The sequence below is a fragment of the Lemur catta genome, chromosome 18, assembly GCF_020740605.2.
Source record: "Lemur catta isolate mLemCat1 chromosome 18, mLemCat1.pri, whole genome shotgun sequence".
Taxonomy (NCBI): domain Eukaryota; kingdom Metazoa; phylum Chordata; class Mammalia; order Primates; family Lemuridae; genus Lemur; species Lemur catta.
This window is the reverse complement of record NC_059145.1, coordinates 41,640,508-41,653,532: the sequence shown is the minus strand read 5'-3', so window position 1 is coordinate 41,653,532 and position 13,025 is coordinate 41,640,508. Positions and strand designations below refer to the sequence as shown.

Here is a 13,025-nt window from a genome sequence, read left to right as displayed (position 1 = left end):
GATTCTTCTACAGCCTGCAGAACTGTGAGCCAAATAAACTACTTTTTACTATAAATTACCCAGCCTCAGGTATTCCTTTATAGCGACATAAATGGACTAAGACATATAGTTTGCAAATGTGTCTCCCATTCTACATTTTGTTTCTTCGCTCTGTAGGTTTTTCCTTTGCTATGCAGAAGCTTTTAGTGTATGGTTTTTTAGTTTATAGTTTAGTGTTATAGTCCCATTTGTCTATTTTTGTTTTTGTTGCCTGTGCTTTTGAAGTCTTAGCCATAAAATCTTTGCCTCCCTAGACCAATGTCCTGAAGAGTTTCCTCTACATTTTCTTCTAGTAGTTTTATAGGTTCAGGTCTTATACTTAAGTCCTTAATCCATTTTGAGTTGATTTTTTGTATATGGTGATAGATAGGAGTCTAATTTCATTTTTGTTGCATAATGATATCCAATTTTCCCAGCACCATTTATTATAGAGACTGTCCTTTCTCCATGTATGTTTTTGACACCTTTGTTGAAAATCAGTTGGCTGTATATACATGGATTTATTTCTGGGTTCTTTTCTCGGTTTGGTCTGTGTGTCTGTTTGTATACCAATTACATGCTGTTTTTGTTACTATAGTTTTGTAGTATATTTTGAAGTCAGATAGTGTAGTGCCTCTAGCTTTGTTCTGTTTGCTCGGTATTGCTTTGGCTATTTGATATCTTTTGTGATTCTGTATAAATTTTAGGATTGATTGTTCTATTTCTCTGAAGAATGTCATTGGTATTTTGATAAGAATTGTATTGAATCAGTAGATTGCTGTGAGTAGTATGATCATTTTAACAATATTTTCCAATTCATGAGCATGGGATGTCTTTCCATTTGTTTATATTCTTTTCAGTTTCGTTCATCAGTACTTGGTAGTTTTCATTATGGATGTCTTTCACTTCCTTGGTTAAATTTATTCCTAGGTATTTACTTTTTTTGTAGCTATTGTAAGTGGAATTGCTTTCTTGATTTCTTTTTTAGTTATTTCATTATTGGTATGTATAATAGAAATGCTACTGGTTTTTGTACATTTATTTTCTATCCTGCAACTTTACTATGAGCTAGGCTGATGCCCTGGCATTCTAACCTGGGCAATAGAGTGAGACCCTGTCTTAAAAAAAAAAAAAAGCTTTACTGAATTTGTTTATCAATTCTGAGTTTTTTTGGTAGAGTCTTTAGGCTTTCCTATATATAAGACAATTTCATCTGCAGACATGGACAGTGTGACTTCCTGTTTTCCAATTTGGATGCCCTTTACTGCTTTCTTTTGCCTAATTGCTCTGACTAGGAATTTCAGGGTATGTTAAATAAGAATAGTGAAAGTAGGCATCATTATCTTTTTCCAGTTCTTAGAGGAAAAGGCTTTCAGCTTTTCCCTATTGAGTGTGATGTTAGCTGTGGATATGTAAGATATGGCCTTTATTGTGTTGAGGTAGGTTCCTTCTGTGCTTCATATGTTGAGAATTCTTATTGTGAAGGGATACTGAATTTCATCCAGTGCTTTTTCTGTGTCTGTTGAGATGATCAAATGGTTTTTGTCTTCATTCTGTTGATGTGATGTATCACATTTATTGCTTTGCATATGTTGAACCATCCTTGCATCCCTAGGATAACTTCTACCTGATCATGGTGGATTATCTTTTTGATGTGTTGTTGGATTTAGTTTGCTAGTATTTTGTTGAGATCTTTTGCATCAGCGATAATACCCTTAGTTTTCTTTTCTCATTGTGCCCTTGTCTTGTTTTGGTATCAGGGTAATGCTGGCCTTAAATCATATAATGATTTAAGAAGAATTCTCTTCAATTTTTTGTAATAGTTTGAAAAGAATTGGTGTGTGTTAGTCCAGGCTAGAGTGCAGTGGCGCCATCATAGCCCACTGCAGCCTTGAACTCCTGGGCTCAAATAATCCTCCCACCTTAGCCCCCAAGTAGCTGGAATGATAGGCCTGCAGCACCACAGTTGGCTAATTTTGTGTATGTGTGTGTGTGTGTGTGTGTGTGTGTGTGTGTGTGGAGATGGGATCTCACTATGTTGCCCAGGTCTTGAATTGCTAGCCTCAAGTGATCCTCCTACCTTGACCTCCCAAAGTCCTGGGATTACAGATGTGAGGCACTGTGCCTGGCCCCTATTTCTTCTTGAGTCACTTTTCATAGCTCTATCATTTAGGAATTTGCCCATTTCGTCAATGTTATTTATTTTTGGCATACAGTTATTCATAGAATTGCCTTTCATTCCCTTTTCTCCCTTGTAAAACCAGTAGTGATGTCCCCTCTTTCATTCTTGATTTTAATAATTTGAGTCTTTTCCCTTTTTCTCTTGCATAGTCCAGGTAATGATTTATCTCTTTTTTTCCTCATGTTTTTAAAGAACCAACTTTTGATCCTCTCTGTTGTTTTTCTACTTTCATTTTATTTATTTGCACTCTAGTATTTATTATTTATTTCCTTCTACTTGCTTTGGGTTTAGTTTACTCAGGCTTCTTAAGGTGGAAATTTAGGTTGTTTTGAGATCTTTTTTTTAACGGAGGCATTTACAGCCATAAATTTTCTGTTAACCACTGCTTTTGTGGCATCCCATAAGCTATGGTATGCTCTATCTTCATTTTCATTCATCTTAAATTATGTTCTGATATTTCATGTGATTTCTTCTTTGCCCCATAAGTTTTTTTTTGGAATATACACTTAATTTCCATATATTTGTGAATTTTCCAAATTTCTTATTATTGATTTCCAGATTCATTTCATTGTGGTCAGAGAAAATACTTTGTATGATTTTAAGCCTTTCAAATTTATTTCCTCTAACATATCACATATTTTGGAAAATGTTTTATATACATTTGAGAATAATGTCTATTCTTTTATTGGGTTGAATGTTCTATAGCTGTGTGGTAGGTCCCTCTTTTGTTGTTGTTGGGCCGTGCTATCAACGCTCAGCAAGGAAGTTTAAAACTTTGCCTTAGCATTTACTTCCTGTGTCAAACACCCTTAAGGTCAGTTAGAGGTGTAAGATCTTAGAGCCTTCTCAGATCTTTCCTGAGCATGTGCACGGTCCTATGTGTATGCCTAATCTTCCAGATTTCCAGGAAAATGTTGATGCTTCAAATCACCCATGGACATCTCATTCCTCAGCTTTTCCTTTCAGTTACCTCGCTTGTTCATTATTTGCCCCAGCTGCTACCCGTCAGGCAGACATTATGTTAGAACACTGGACTGACATCCCCAGGGAGAAGCCTCTAGCACTGGGAGAGAGTCTGTGAGGTTGAATTAAGACAGGCTTTTGACTTGGTTCTTTTAGAGTACCACCAGTCAGGTCAAATAATGACTTTCCTTGGGGATAAGTCTTTCAGAGATTTTCAGCCCCACTCTGTTTCCCTGATACTCTGTTCCTGCTGCATGGTGTTATGTTTCAAGGCTGCCGCAGAGACTAAAGTAAGTTAAAATACTACAAAATTCAGCTGTTTTCCTTGACTAAATGCTGCTTAGGTTGCTGCAACTCTTTGGTTAGTTTCCAGAGTACTAAAACAGTTGATTCTGACAAATTTTGTTTGGTTTTTTAATGTTGCTTTTATGGAAAGGTCGACTTTTGGTGGTCATTACTCCACTGTTTTCACTGGTACCACCACCATCCATTTTTTAATGGAGGGTCAGTGAATGACATTCTGGGGTGCTCATGATGTGAGGGGGACATCATAAAAGATCTCTAACAATGATACTGGATCATTTCTTAGTTGGTCAAGAGCAAACATGTTTGGCTTTGCTGTTGTTTACTGAAGGAAAAAATCTAGTAATTCAGTGATTTTGAATAATGAAATGTACAGCTACGTCATTTTTCATTCTTTATTTCAGGATCTTAATATGAAATAGCCTTTGAATTTAAGTAAATTCTGTGGTTGAGAAGAAAGAATTGGGGGAAGCTCTTTGAAGGCTTTTTGAATAGTTAAAAGCCAATGTCTTAAATAATATTGCAAAAGCATCTATTATATGATATTAAAACAGTGCATGCTTTCTTGTTGGTTATATTTTCAGGGTACCTTCGATGATTACTTGGAGTTATTCCTGCAGTTTGGTTATGTGAGCCTTTTCTCCTGTGTTTATCCGTTAGCAGCTGCCTTTGCTGTATTAAATAACTTCACTGAAGTCAATTCAGATGCCTTAAAAATGTGCAGGGTCTTCAAACGTCCGTTCTCAGAACCTTCAGCCAGTATTGGTGTATGGCAGGTAAGTATTTGAGAAAAAATTATTCCTGTAAAAAATAGAAAAGGGAGGTGTTGTGACCAAAAAAAAAAGCAAACCTTAAAGAGAGATTTAGGAAACTGGATTTCAGTCCTTGCTTTGCTACTAGCTATGTGACCCTAAGCAGTCATTAACTTTCTCTGGCCTCACTTTTCTTGGGTGCTGGAAGAGGTAAAATATAATCCTTAAGACCCCTTTCAGATGTAAAACTTTGACAGTTTTCTAGGAAAGTAGCCAGCTGAGACTTCTTCTGAACAGGTAGTACCTGGTAACGAGGTGCTCCCTGCTGCAGTGTCAGTGGAGCCACGTAGGGAGCCTAGACTTCTGCTTATGACCTGGTAGTAGTAAGGCTTTCTTTCTAGTCCCTGCTGGGGCAGTCTCAGAAGAACCCTAGCGGGATGTAAGGACTTTCACCAGCACCTTGCACAGGGGAGGCCACATGGGAACACATGTGAGGCACTTGTCCCTCTCCCAGCAAAGGAAGTATCAGTGGAAGTCTAATGGGAAGACAGAATGCCAGGAGAAATGAAAGGATATTTCCATACAAAGGCTGCTCAGGAGTGTTCTATCTAACACTATTGTGTTTATTCACAATAGTCCAAAACTGGAAATGACCCAACTTGGCATCAATAGATAAATGGATAAGAAAAATTCCGGTATATTCATAAAATGGAACACTACTCAACAGTAAAAAAGGAATGAATTACTGATACATACAACACGGATCAATCTCTATCTAAATCATTATGCCAAGTGAAAGAAGCAGACACAAAAGAATGTATACTGTATGATTCCAGTTATATCAAATTCTAGAAAATGCAAACTAATCTATATTGACAAAAAGCAGATCAGTGTTTGCTTAGGGCCAATTGTAAAGAGAGGGATGGATTGTACAGGGGCATGAGGAATTTTGGGGGGGAAATGGAAATGTTCTGTATCTTATTTGTGTGGTGGTTTCACAGGTGAATATACCTATCAAAACCTAATGAAGTGTGTACCTTAAATGAATTCAGTTTATTGTATGTAAATTATAACTCAATATAGGTGATTAAAAAAACAAACAAACCCTCAAAGTTTAGTTACAAATGAATTGCAAGAGCAGGAAGCCAGGCACTCTAATATGTTGCTGGCAGAAGTGTGGACTGTCAACCCTGTGGAGGAGTGTAGCTTGGTTGTCTGTCAGATTACAAAAGCATGTCCCCCTTGATTTAGCCATTTCACTTTTAGTAATTTAGCCTACTTCCACTCTTGTTAAATGATGTGCATATTAGGTTACTAATTGTAGCATTGTTTGTCATAGCAACTAAATGCTCACCAGTAAAGAAAATGGTTAAGTGAATTCTGGTACGTCCATGCAATAAAATACTTCAGCAGTTGTGACAAAGAATAGGGAACCTGCTTTACTACTCACACAGAAAGTCCTTCAAGACACTTTAAATGACAAAAGCAAGGGACCTGACAGTGTGTATTATGCTGCAAAGACAGTAAGGAAGAGTGTATACATTCGTTTGCATACAAAGTGTCTGGAAAGGTACATAAGAAATTAGCAATAGTGGCTATTTTTTAGGGTGAACAGGAGCTGGGAAGTGGGAGAAAAGGGGAAAAAGAAAGAGATTCTTCACTATATACTTAGAACTTTTGATTTTTAAATGATATGAATGTGTCAAAAATAAGTAAATAGAAATTTTAAGCTATTTTATAGAGAAGGTAAAGAAAGTCTTGAGTAGGTTTGTTATGAAGAAAACTATGGGAAAATCATCAGATGACACAAAGGATTTCTAAATTATAAGATGGCAGAAATTTTCCATGGGAGGAGATATACGTATTAAGTTTGGATTCAATCATGTTTTGTTTCACTTCTTTTAAAATTTATGTTTCTATTAGTAATTGTGTTTCTTGGAATTAGTGGTTAAGTTATCAAGTAGTGATCATCAAGTACTTTATATTAAAAAAAAAAGCAGTGGTCACAACATTTCTACGTCCATCCTCAGCAGTATGCACCAAGGTCTCCTTCACGGGATCCTGGATCAGTGTCTATTTAGTAGGTCTCAGTGGGGCCTCACATCTGTAGTTCTACAGGCGATTTGGTTAATGCTGCTAGGAAGGGACCACTGTTTATAACTGGTGCTTTGGTTGTAAAGTTGGTTTTAGCTGAACGAGATCTGGTGTGTGATCTGTCAAAGTAGAAGGACAGTAGCATGACATAAATTCTTTTTTGAAACTTCACCTGTTTTTGAACGTGAAACATTTTCTCTGGCAGCCCTACTTTAGATTTCCATTAGAATATGAGTAGAGTAACTTTAACAATATTACAAATTCAGTCCCTGGTTGCCTCCAATTAGGAAGGTAGAACATAATGCTTTGGGATATTCAAGCCAAAAGTGTCTAAAATACTTTCTAACAGTATGGCTTTTTTCAGCTAAAGAAAATCATAGCATGACAGAGAAAAAAGTTTAAAATATACTTGGAATGTTTAGAACTAGGGTAAGACTTTTTCCTTGATTTTTAGATAATACAAAAAAGGGTGAGGAAATGTAGAAACATTCATTGCAGTTTTAAATTTCATATTCTTTTTTCTTTTAGTTGGCTTTTGAAACAATGAGTGTTATATCTGTGGTCACTAACTGTGCTCTGATTGGAATGTCACCTCAAGTGAATGCAGTCTTTCCAGAGTCAAAAACAGACCTCATTTTGATTGTAGTAGCGGTGGAGGTAAGTGAAAATTTAAACTATTTTAAGTAGTATCCACATCAGATGCCTCTGTTATTCTAAAGCAGTACTGTCCCCAGCTGTCCATGACTGACAATTTAGCAACTTGCACTTGTAAGAAATAAGTAATAGAAGATATGAGCATTTAGGCTGTGCTTTCTTGCCTAGGTATGAAAATCAGTCACCATGATGAAAACAGGAAGTGACTTTTCCAGCCTTTGTGCTGGCCTGTTCAGTGTTAAGTAGTTAAATCCTGTTTGAAATAGAATTCTATAAATTTAATTTGTATTTTTAGTCTTTTGTGGGGAAATGACACTTCTACTTTCTTAAGCAAATAAATCCTAAGAAATGCTTTTTGATAATGATTTAAATTTCATTTGCTACAGATGTGGAATTCATTGTAGAACTCTCAAACTCCAAAAGGTAATTTGTAGGAAAACACATAATTTCACATACAAAGTACAAGTCAGCTAGCTGTGTGTGCCTTTTTTAGATTTTCCATTTATCATGTTTCAGAATATGGATTCCTGTAACATCTTGAAAATTAAGCAGTAACCAAATGTAAATGGAAGAATTTGTAGGAATTTTTTGTTGTTGCTTATGGTTATTGTTGTCAAGAATATTGTGACTGCCTTTCATTTGTAGATATTTTCAAAATAGAACAGTTGTGGAACTTATTAAAGCAGAGTTTAGCAGGATTATAGAGTGGTGTTTCATATACCTAAGGCCTTAGGACTCAGGGCTGACCAGAAGAAATGAAATCATGAACTTGCACATTTCCACTGTCAGCTAAAGAAATATATTCTGCTTTGCTCGTTTTGCTCTTTTATCATATTTGATAGGAATCTGTGTTCATGATAGATGCTATATGTAGAATATGCATTTTGGAGAATGATTTTAGATAGCAGTGAGTAGGAGGGAAAAGAGAATGGCCCTGGCAGATAAAAGTAGGTCTGTTTTGAATTCTGTGAGTTGAATAGGATTTTGGAGAGCTATTTGCAAGGCTCATTTATCACATGTGAAGTGAGAGAACAAGATAGAGGTACCTTAGAGAGAGGCCAACTGGCTAGGCTCAAACTTGTCTTCTAGATTTAGGATATGGTCCTTAACTGTACAAATCTATTATAGAAACTTGTCTTAGTACACCCAGAGTTAATTCGGCTTTAGGGACTGACTTAAATATAAAAACTGATACTCATGAGGGACTGACCAGAATGTCAGATAGTTAATTTGCCCTAAGAAGATACTTTTCCAATACCATAACAGACAGTGTTAAAGTAAAGATGGAATTGGTTATTAGAAGATTTCTTGGTAAATGTAGAAGAAGAATAAGGGGAGTGTAATCGTCCTGAGAGAAACAGAAAGCCTGCAAACCATCTGTACCCCCGCAAAGAGCAGAGCTCTGACATGAGCCAGATCTTGGTGTCCATCGCCAGCTTCTGAGCAATGCTGGATGAGCTCAGTACTGCCCGCTTCTTGATTTTTGCCTTTACTTTCTCTAGATTTCTGGCTGGCTCAGTTTTTCTTCCTGTGTATTACCATTGTTAGCCTACTGCTTTCTTTTTTATTTAGTGTTATCTTAATAAGATCCAGGGCCTGGTCCTTCTTACTTAATTTGGGAGATTTACTGGCCTACAACACTGTGGGGCAGACTCATGTGTCACAGGTTGATTTTGCTAGTCTAGTCCTCATGAGTTCACTTAATGTGCAAGTTCAAGGGGCACTTGATCGTTGCCCTCTAGATTCTTACTTTTTTTTTTTATCTCCACATAGTATTGAAACAACTGTTTTACTGTCATCATCTACACCTAGTATCTTAGAGTACAAAAATATCTATTAAAACATCTGTATCAGGAAAAACTTTGGGTTATCTACAGAAAATTTAAATTGTTAGCCTGGAATTGAGACTTAATTTTTACTTTGTTATTATTTAACTTTTTATTTTGGAATAAGTATAGTTCACAGGAAGTTGGAAAGATAATAGGTTCCATGTACCTCTCGCCCAGTTTGCTCAGTGGTTACATCTTAAGGAACTATAGTACAGTATCAAAACAAAAGAAATTGACATTGGTACAGTGTGAATGTAGTTATTTGTCATTTTATCCCATGTATAGATTCATGTAACTACCACCACAATCAAGATAATTCTCCATCACCACAAAGATCTTCCTACTGCTATCCTTTTATAGTCACACCTTTCTCCTCTCCCTACCATTCCTAACTCCTGGCAACCACAAATCTGTTCTCCCTCTCTAATTTTGTCGTTTCAAGAATGTTATATAAAAAGAATTATACAGTATGTAAACTTTTTTTTGGTAATTTTTTATATGGGTTGAATTATATCTCCCCAAAAAACATCTTGAAGTCCAAGAATGTGACCTTCTTTGTAGGTGGGTTGTTGCAGATGTAATTATTTACGATGAGGTTGTATTGGAATAGGATGGGCCCTTATTCGAGTATGAGTGGTGTCCTTATCAGAAGAGACACACAGAAACATGAGGTGAGAACACCATGTGATGAGGGAAGCAGAGATTGAAGTGCTGCAGCTGCAAGCCATGGAACACCAAGGATTGCTGGCAAACCACCAGCAGCTAAGAAGCACCAAGGAAGGCTCCCCTACAGGTTTCAGAGGGATCATGGCCCTGCCAACATTGTGATTTTGGACTTTTAGCCTCCAGACTGAGACGATACATTTCTGTTGGTTTAAGCCATCCAGTTTTATGTTCTGGTAGCCCTAGGAAACTAATACAATTTCCTTTCTGTTTGAAATTCTCTTACTTTTTCTTCATTTGAGAACTTTGTTTCTTTTTCTCTTTCATTCTTGAAGGATAGTTTTTCTGTATATAGAATTCATGGATAACAGTTTTTTTCTTTCAGCACCTGAAAAATATTTTGGTACTTTTTTCTAGTCTCATTTCTCTAAAATGAGAAATCTGCTGTCACTCAAATTGGTGTTAACTTATAGGTAATGTGTCCATTTTCCTCTGGGTGTTTTAAAGATTTTTTTCCTATATCTTTGGTTTTTGAGAGTTTAATCATGGTGGGTCTTGGTGTGGATTTATTTTGGTTTATTCTGTTTGGGGCTTGCTCAGCTTCTTAGATATGTAGGATTGTATCTTTTACCAAATTTGGGATCTTTTCAGCTATTATTTCTTCAAATACTTTTTTAGTCCCGCTCTCCTCCTTCTCCTAAGATTCTGGTATGAATGTTGGGTCTTTGTATTTTCCCACAGGTCCCTAAGGCTCTTTTCAATTTTTTCTAGTCTGTTTTATTTCTTTTGTTCAGATTAAGTGAATTTTATTGATGTATCTTCAAGTTCACTGATTCTGTCCTCTGTCATGTTATGGGCTACTATTGAGCCCAGCTACTGAGTTTTTTTAAAAAAATTGTGTTATTGCATTTTTCAGTGTTATAATTTTCACTTGGTTCTTTTTTATAACTTCTATTTACTTTCTGAGATTTTCTGTTTTTCCATTTGTTTCAAGAGGCTTTGTAATTGATTGTTGAAGCATTTTTTATGATGGCTTGTCATAGCTCCTGCTACTATGACAAAGTACCATAGACTGGGTGGCTTAAATAACAGACATGTATTTCTCATGTTTCTGGAACCTGGGAAGTCCAAGATCAAGGTGCTGGCAGATTTGGTTCTTGGTGAGGAACCTCTTCCTGGCTTGCAGATGTCTGCCTCCTCACTTTATATTCACATGGCCAAGAGCAAAGCTCTTGTGTCTCTTCTTATTAATATAAGGGTACTAATTCACATCACGGGAGCTCCACCTTCATGACCTCATCTAAACCTAATTACTTTCCAAAGGCTCTACCACTGCATTGGGAATAAGGGCTTTAACATATGAATGTATTTTTGGGGGGACACAGACCTTTAGTTTATAACATAGCTACTTTAAAAATCCTTATCAGATAATTTCAATACCTGATTTATTTCGGTGCCGGTGTCTATTGTTTGTATTTTCTCAGTCAAGTTGAGATTTCTTGGTTCTTGTTATAATGAGTGATTTTTAATTGACACTAGACATGTTGGGTATTATTTTATGAGACTCTGGATCTGGATAAGATTTAAATCTTACTTTTTAGCAGGCCTCCTCTGACACAACTTCAGCAGAGGTGGGGGTGTCATCTTGTTACTGCCAGTTGGTGGTGGAAGTCTAGGTTCCCCACTTGGATTCTGTTGACACCCAAGGTGGGGGATCCTTGTTACTGCTGGACAGGACTTAGAGTTCTGGCTCCTCACTACATGTCCACTGATATTTCTTTTACTGGGAAGGGTCCACTTACCTCAGTATTGTTTCCCACGTGGCCTCACTGACACCACATGGAGGATGTCCTCATTACTGTTGCATGGTGGTGAAAGTCCCAACTCTTCACTATACTTCCTGTGATACCACTGCAGTGGAGAATGGAAAGGGAACCTTGTGACTGCCAGGTGGGGGTGGAAGTGAAGGTTCTGTATGTAGACTTTACTGACAGGGTGAGAGGGAGTATGATTATTACCATTTAATGGTGAGGGAAGGCCAGCTTCCCTACTCAGCCTCCTTCTCTGGTGGGGTTAGGCCCCTTTCTATAGCCCATCAAAGGGATAAGTCTAGGCTCTCCTCTAGGCATTTGCTGACATGAATGGGAGATGGGGCCACAGTGTTTCCTGTGGTATTTGGCTGGAGTAGAATGGTTATTGGAGTGGAATGATTATTGTCTAAAAGTTTCGTCTTGCTAGATGCCCCCTTTCCTGGTCCTTTGGTAAGAGAGAGAAGCCTTTACTTGGGGCTTTTTAAAAATCTCTGTCCATTTGCATTTCTGAGTTGCCAGCTTCCTTGGCACTCAATCTGGGATATATGAAGCAAAGAAAAATCCAGGGAACTCAGTCCCATGTCATTCTTTGGGTTCTGGGATCCCTAGACAGACTGCCTCCTTCTTTCTACCTTTCAGAGTCTTCTTATGTTTATTTTATATATAATGCCCATGGTTTTTAGTTGTACTTAACATTAACAATAGTTTAAAGTATTTCTGCTCCATCTTTCCGGAATGAAAATCCTCGTTTATTAACTTTTTTTCTCCCCAACTTGGGACCTCTGCACACACAAAGTCCTCTTTTTATGCCTGGCTAACACACTTTTATTCCTTAAGTCTCAGCTCAGATATCGTTGAACCCCCAGGCCTTTTTGATCCCTCCATCACAACTAGGTCTGTTCTGTTAGTCTCTCATGAAGCCTTGTAATCTTCTCCTTCATGGCATTTATCCTGCTTACCAGCCGTGCATTGTACTTACTTGTGGGTTTATGTCTTTAACATCTGTCTTTCCTATACACTGTCAGCTTCAAGAGGACAGGACAATGTCTACTTTTCTATCTCAGTAAATATAATAAGATTGTTGTTCCCTTAGAATAGTGACTGAAACATGGTAGGTATGCCATGCAGTTTAGTGTTTAGATGAATGTTGAATTAATAAACTAAGCTATTTAAAAAGAAAATAGGCATTTCAGTCTTTCTTTAAAGAGGAAAATGGATATTTTTCCTTTTTGATGTATTTATACTCAGTATTACATGACTATAATTGTGGTTTATAACACTTCTAAGTTCTGCTTATAGGGCATAAGGTGGCAAGTGCTCATTCTTTTCATTCCTTAATTAAATTACACTCAATCAATACTGAGAACTCCTATGTATATAATAGTGAATCTGGTGCTAAAAAGAGACAGACATAGCTGTTTTTCACTTTTGTCTTCAAGAACTCTGCTTTTTAATGTAGTTGAGAAGATGTGCATATTTTACACACACAAGCCCACATCTACATAGATGTAGTTAAACACATCCACTAGAGAGATAACTAGGCAGTATAAATGATATGTCAAATGAATGGCCTGTATTAAGGTTTGAGAAGCAGATATTCATTAATTTTATCCAAAGGTAGCAGAATCTTTGCTGACGCTGTCTACCTTTGGTGACGTCTGGGCATCTATAGCATGTTTTGGGAAGGGGCTGGATGTAGCTTTATCTTGATTTCCTGGAGCAGTTGAAAGGCAGTTATTTTCCATGCTGGTGGAGA

The 13,025-nt window shown here is 37.1% G+C and overlaps 1 protein-coding gene across 3 annotated transcripts in view; it reads left to right on the top strand.

Moving 5' to 3' along the window:
* The window catches only part of ANO10 (anoctamin 10), a 177,678-nt gene that overhangs the window by 36,716 nt on the left and 127,937 nt on the right, over positions 1-13,025 (top strand). For all 3 annotated transcript variants that reach the window (XM_045530741.1, XM_045530740.1, XM_045530742.1), the window contains exons 10-11: positions 4,051-4,242; positions 6,841-6,969. In XM_045530741.1, the coding sequence (XP_045386697.1) occupies positions 4,051-4,242; positions 6,841-6,969 (321 nt within the window). The remainder of the gene's footprint in view (positions 1-4,050; positions 4,243-6,840; positions 6,970-13,025) is intronic.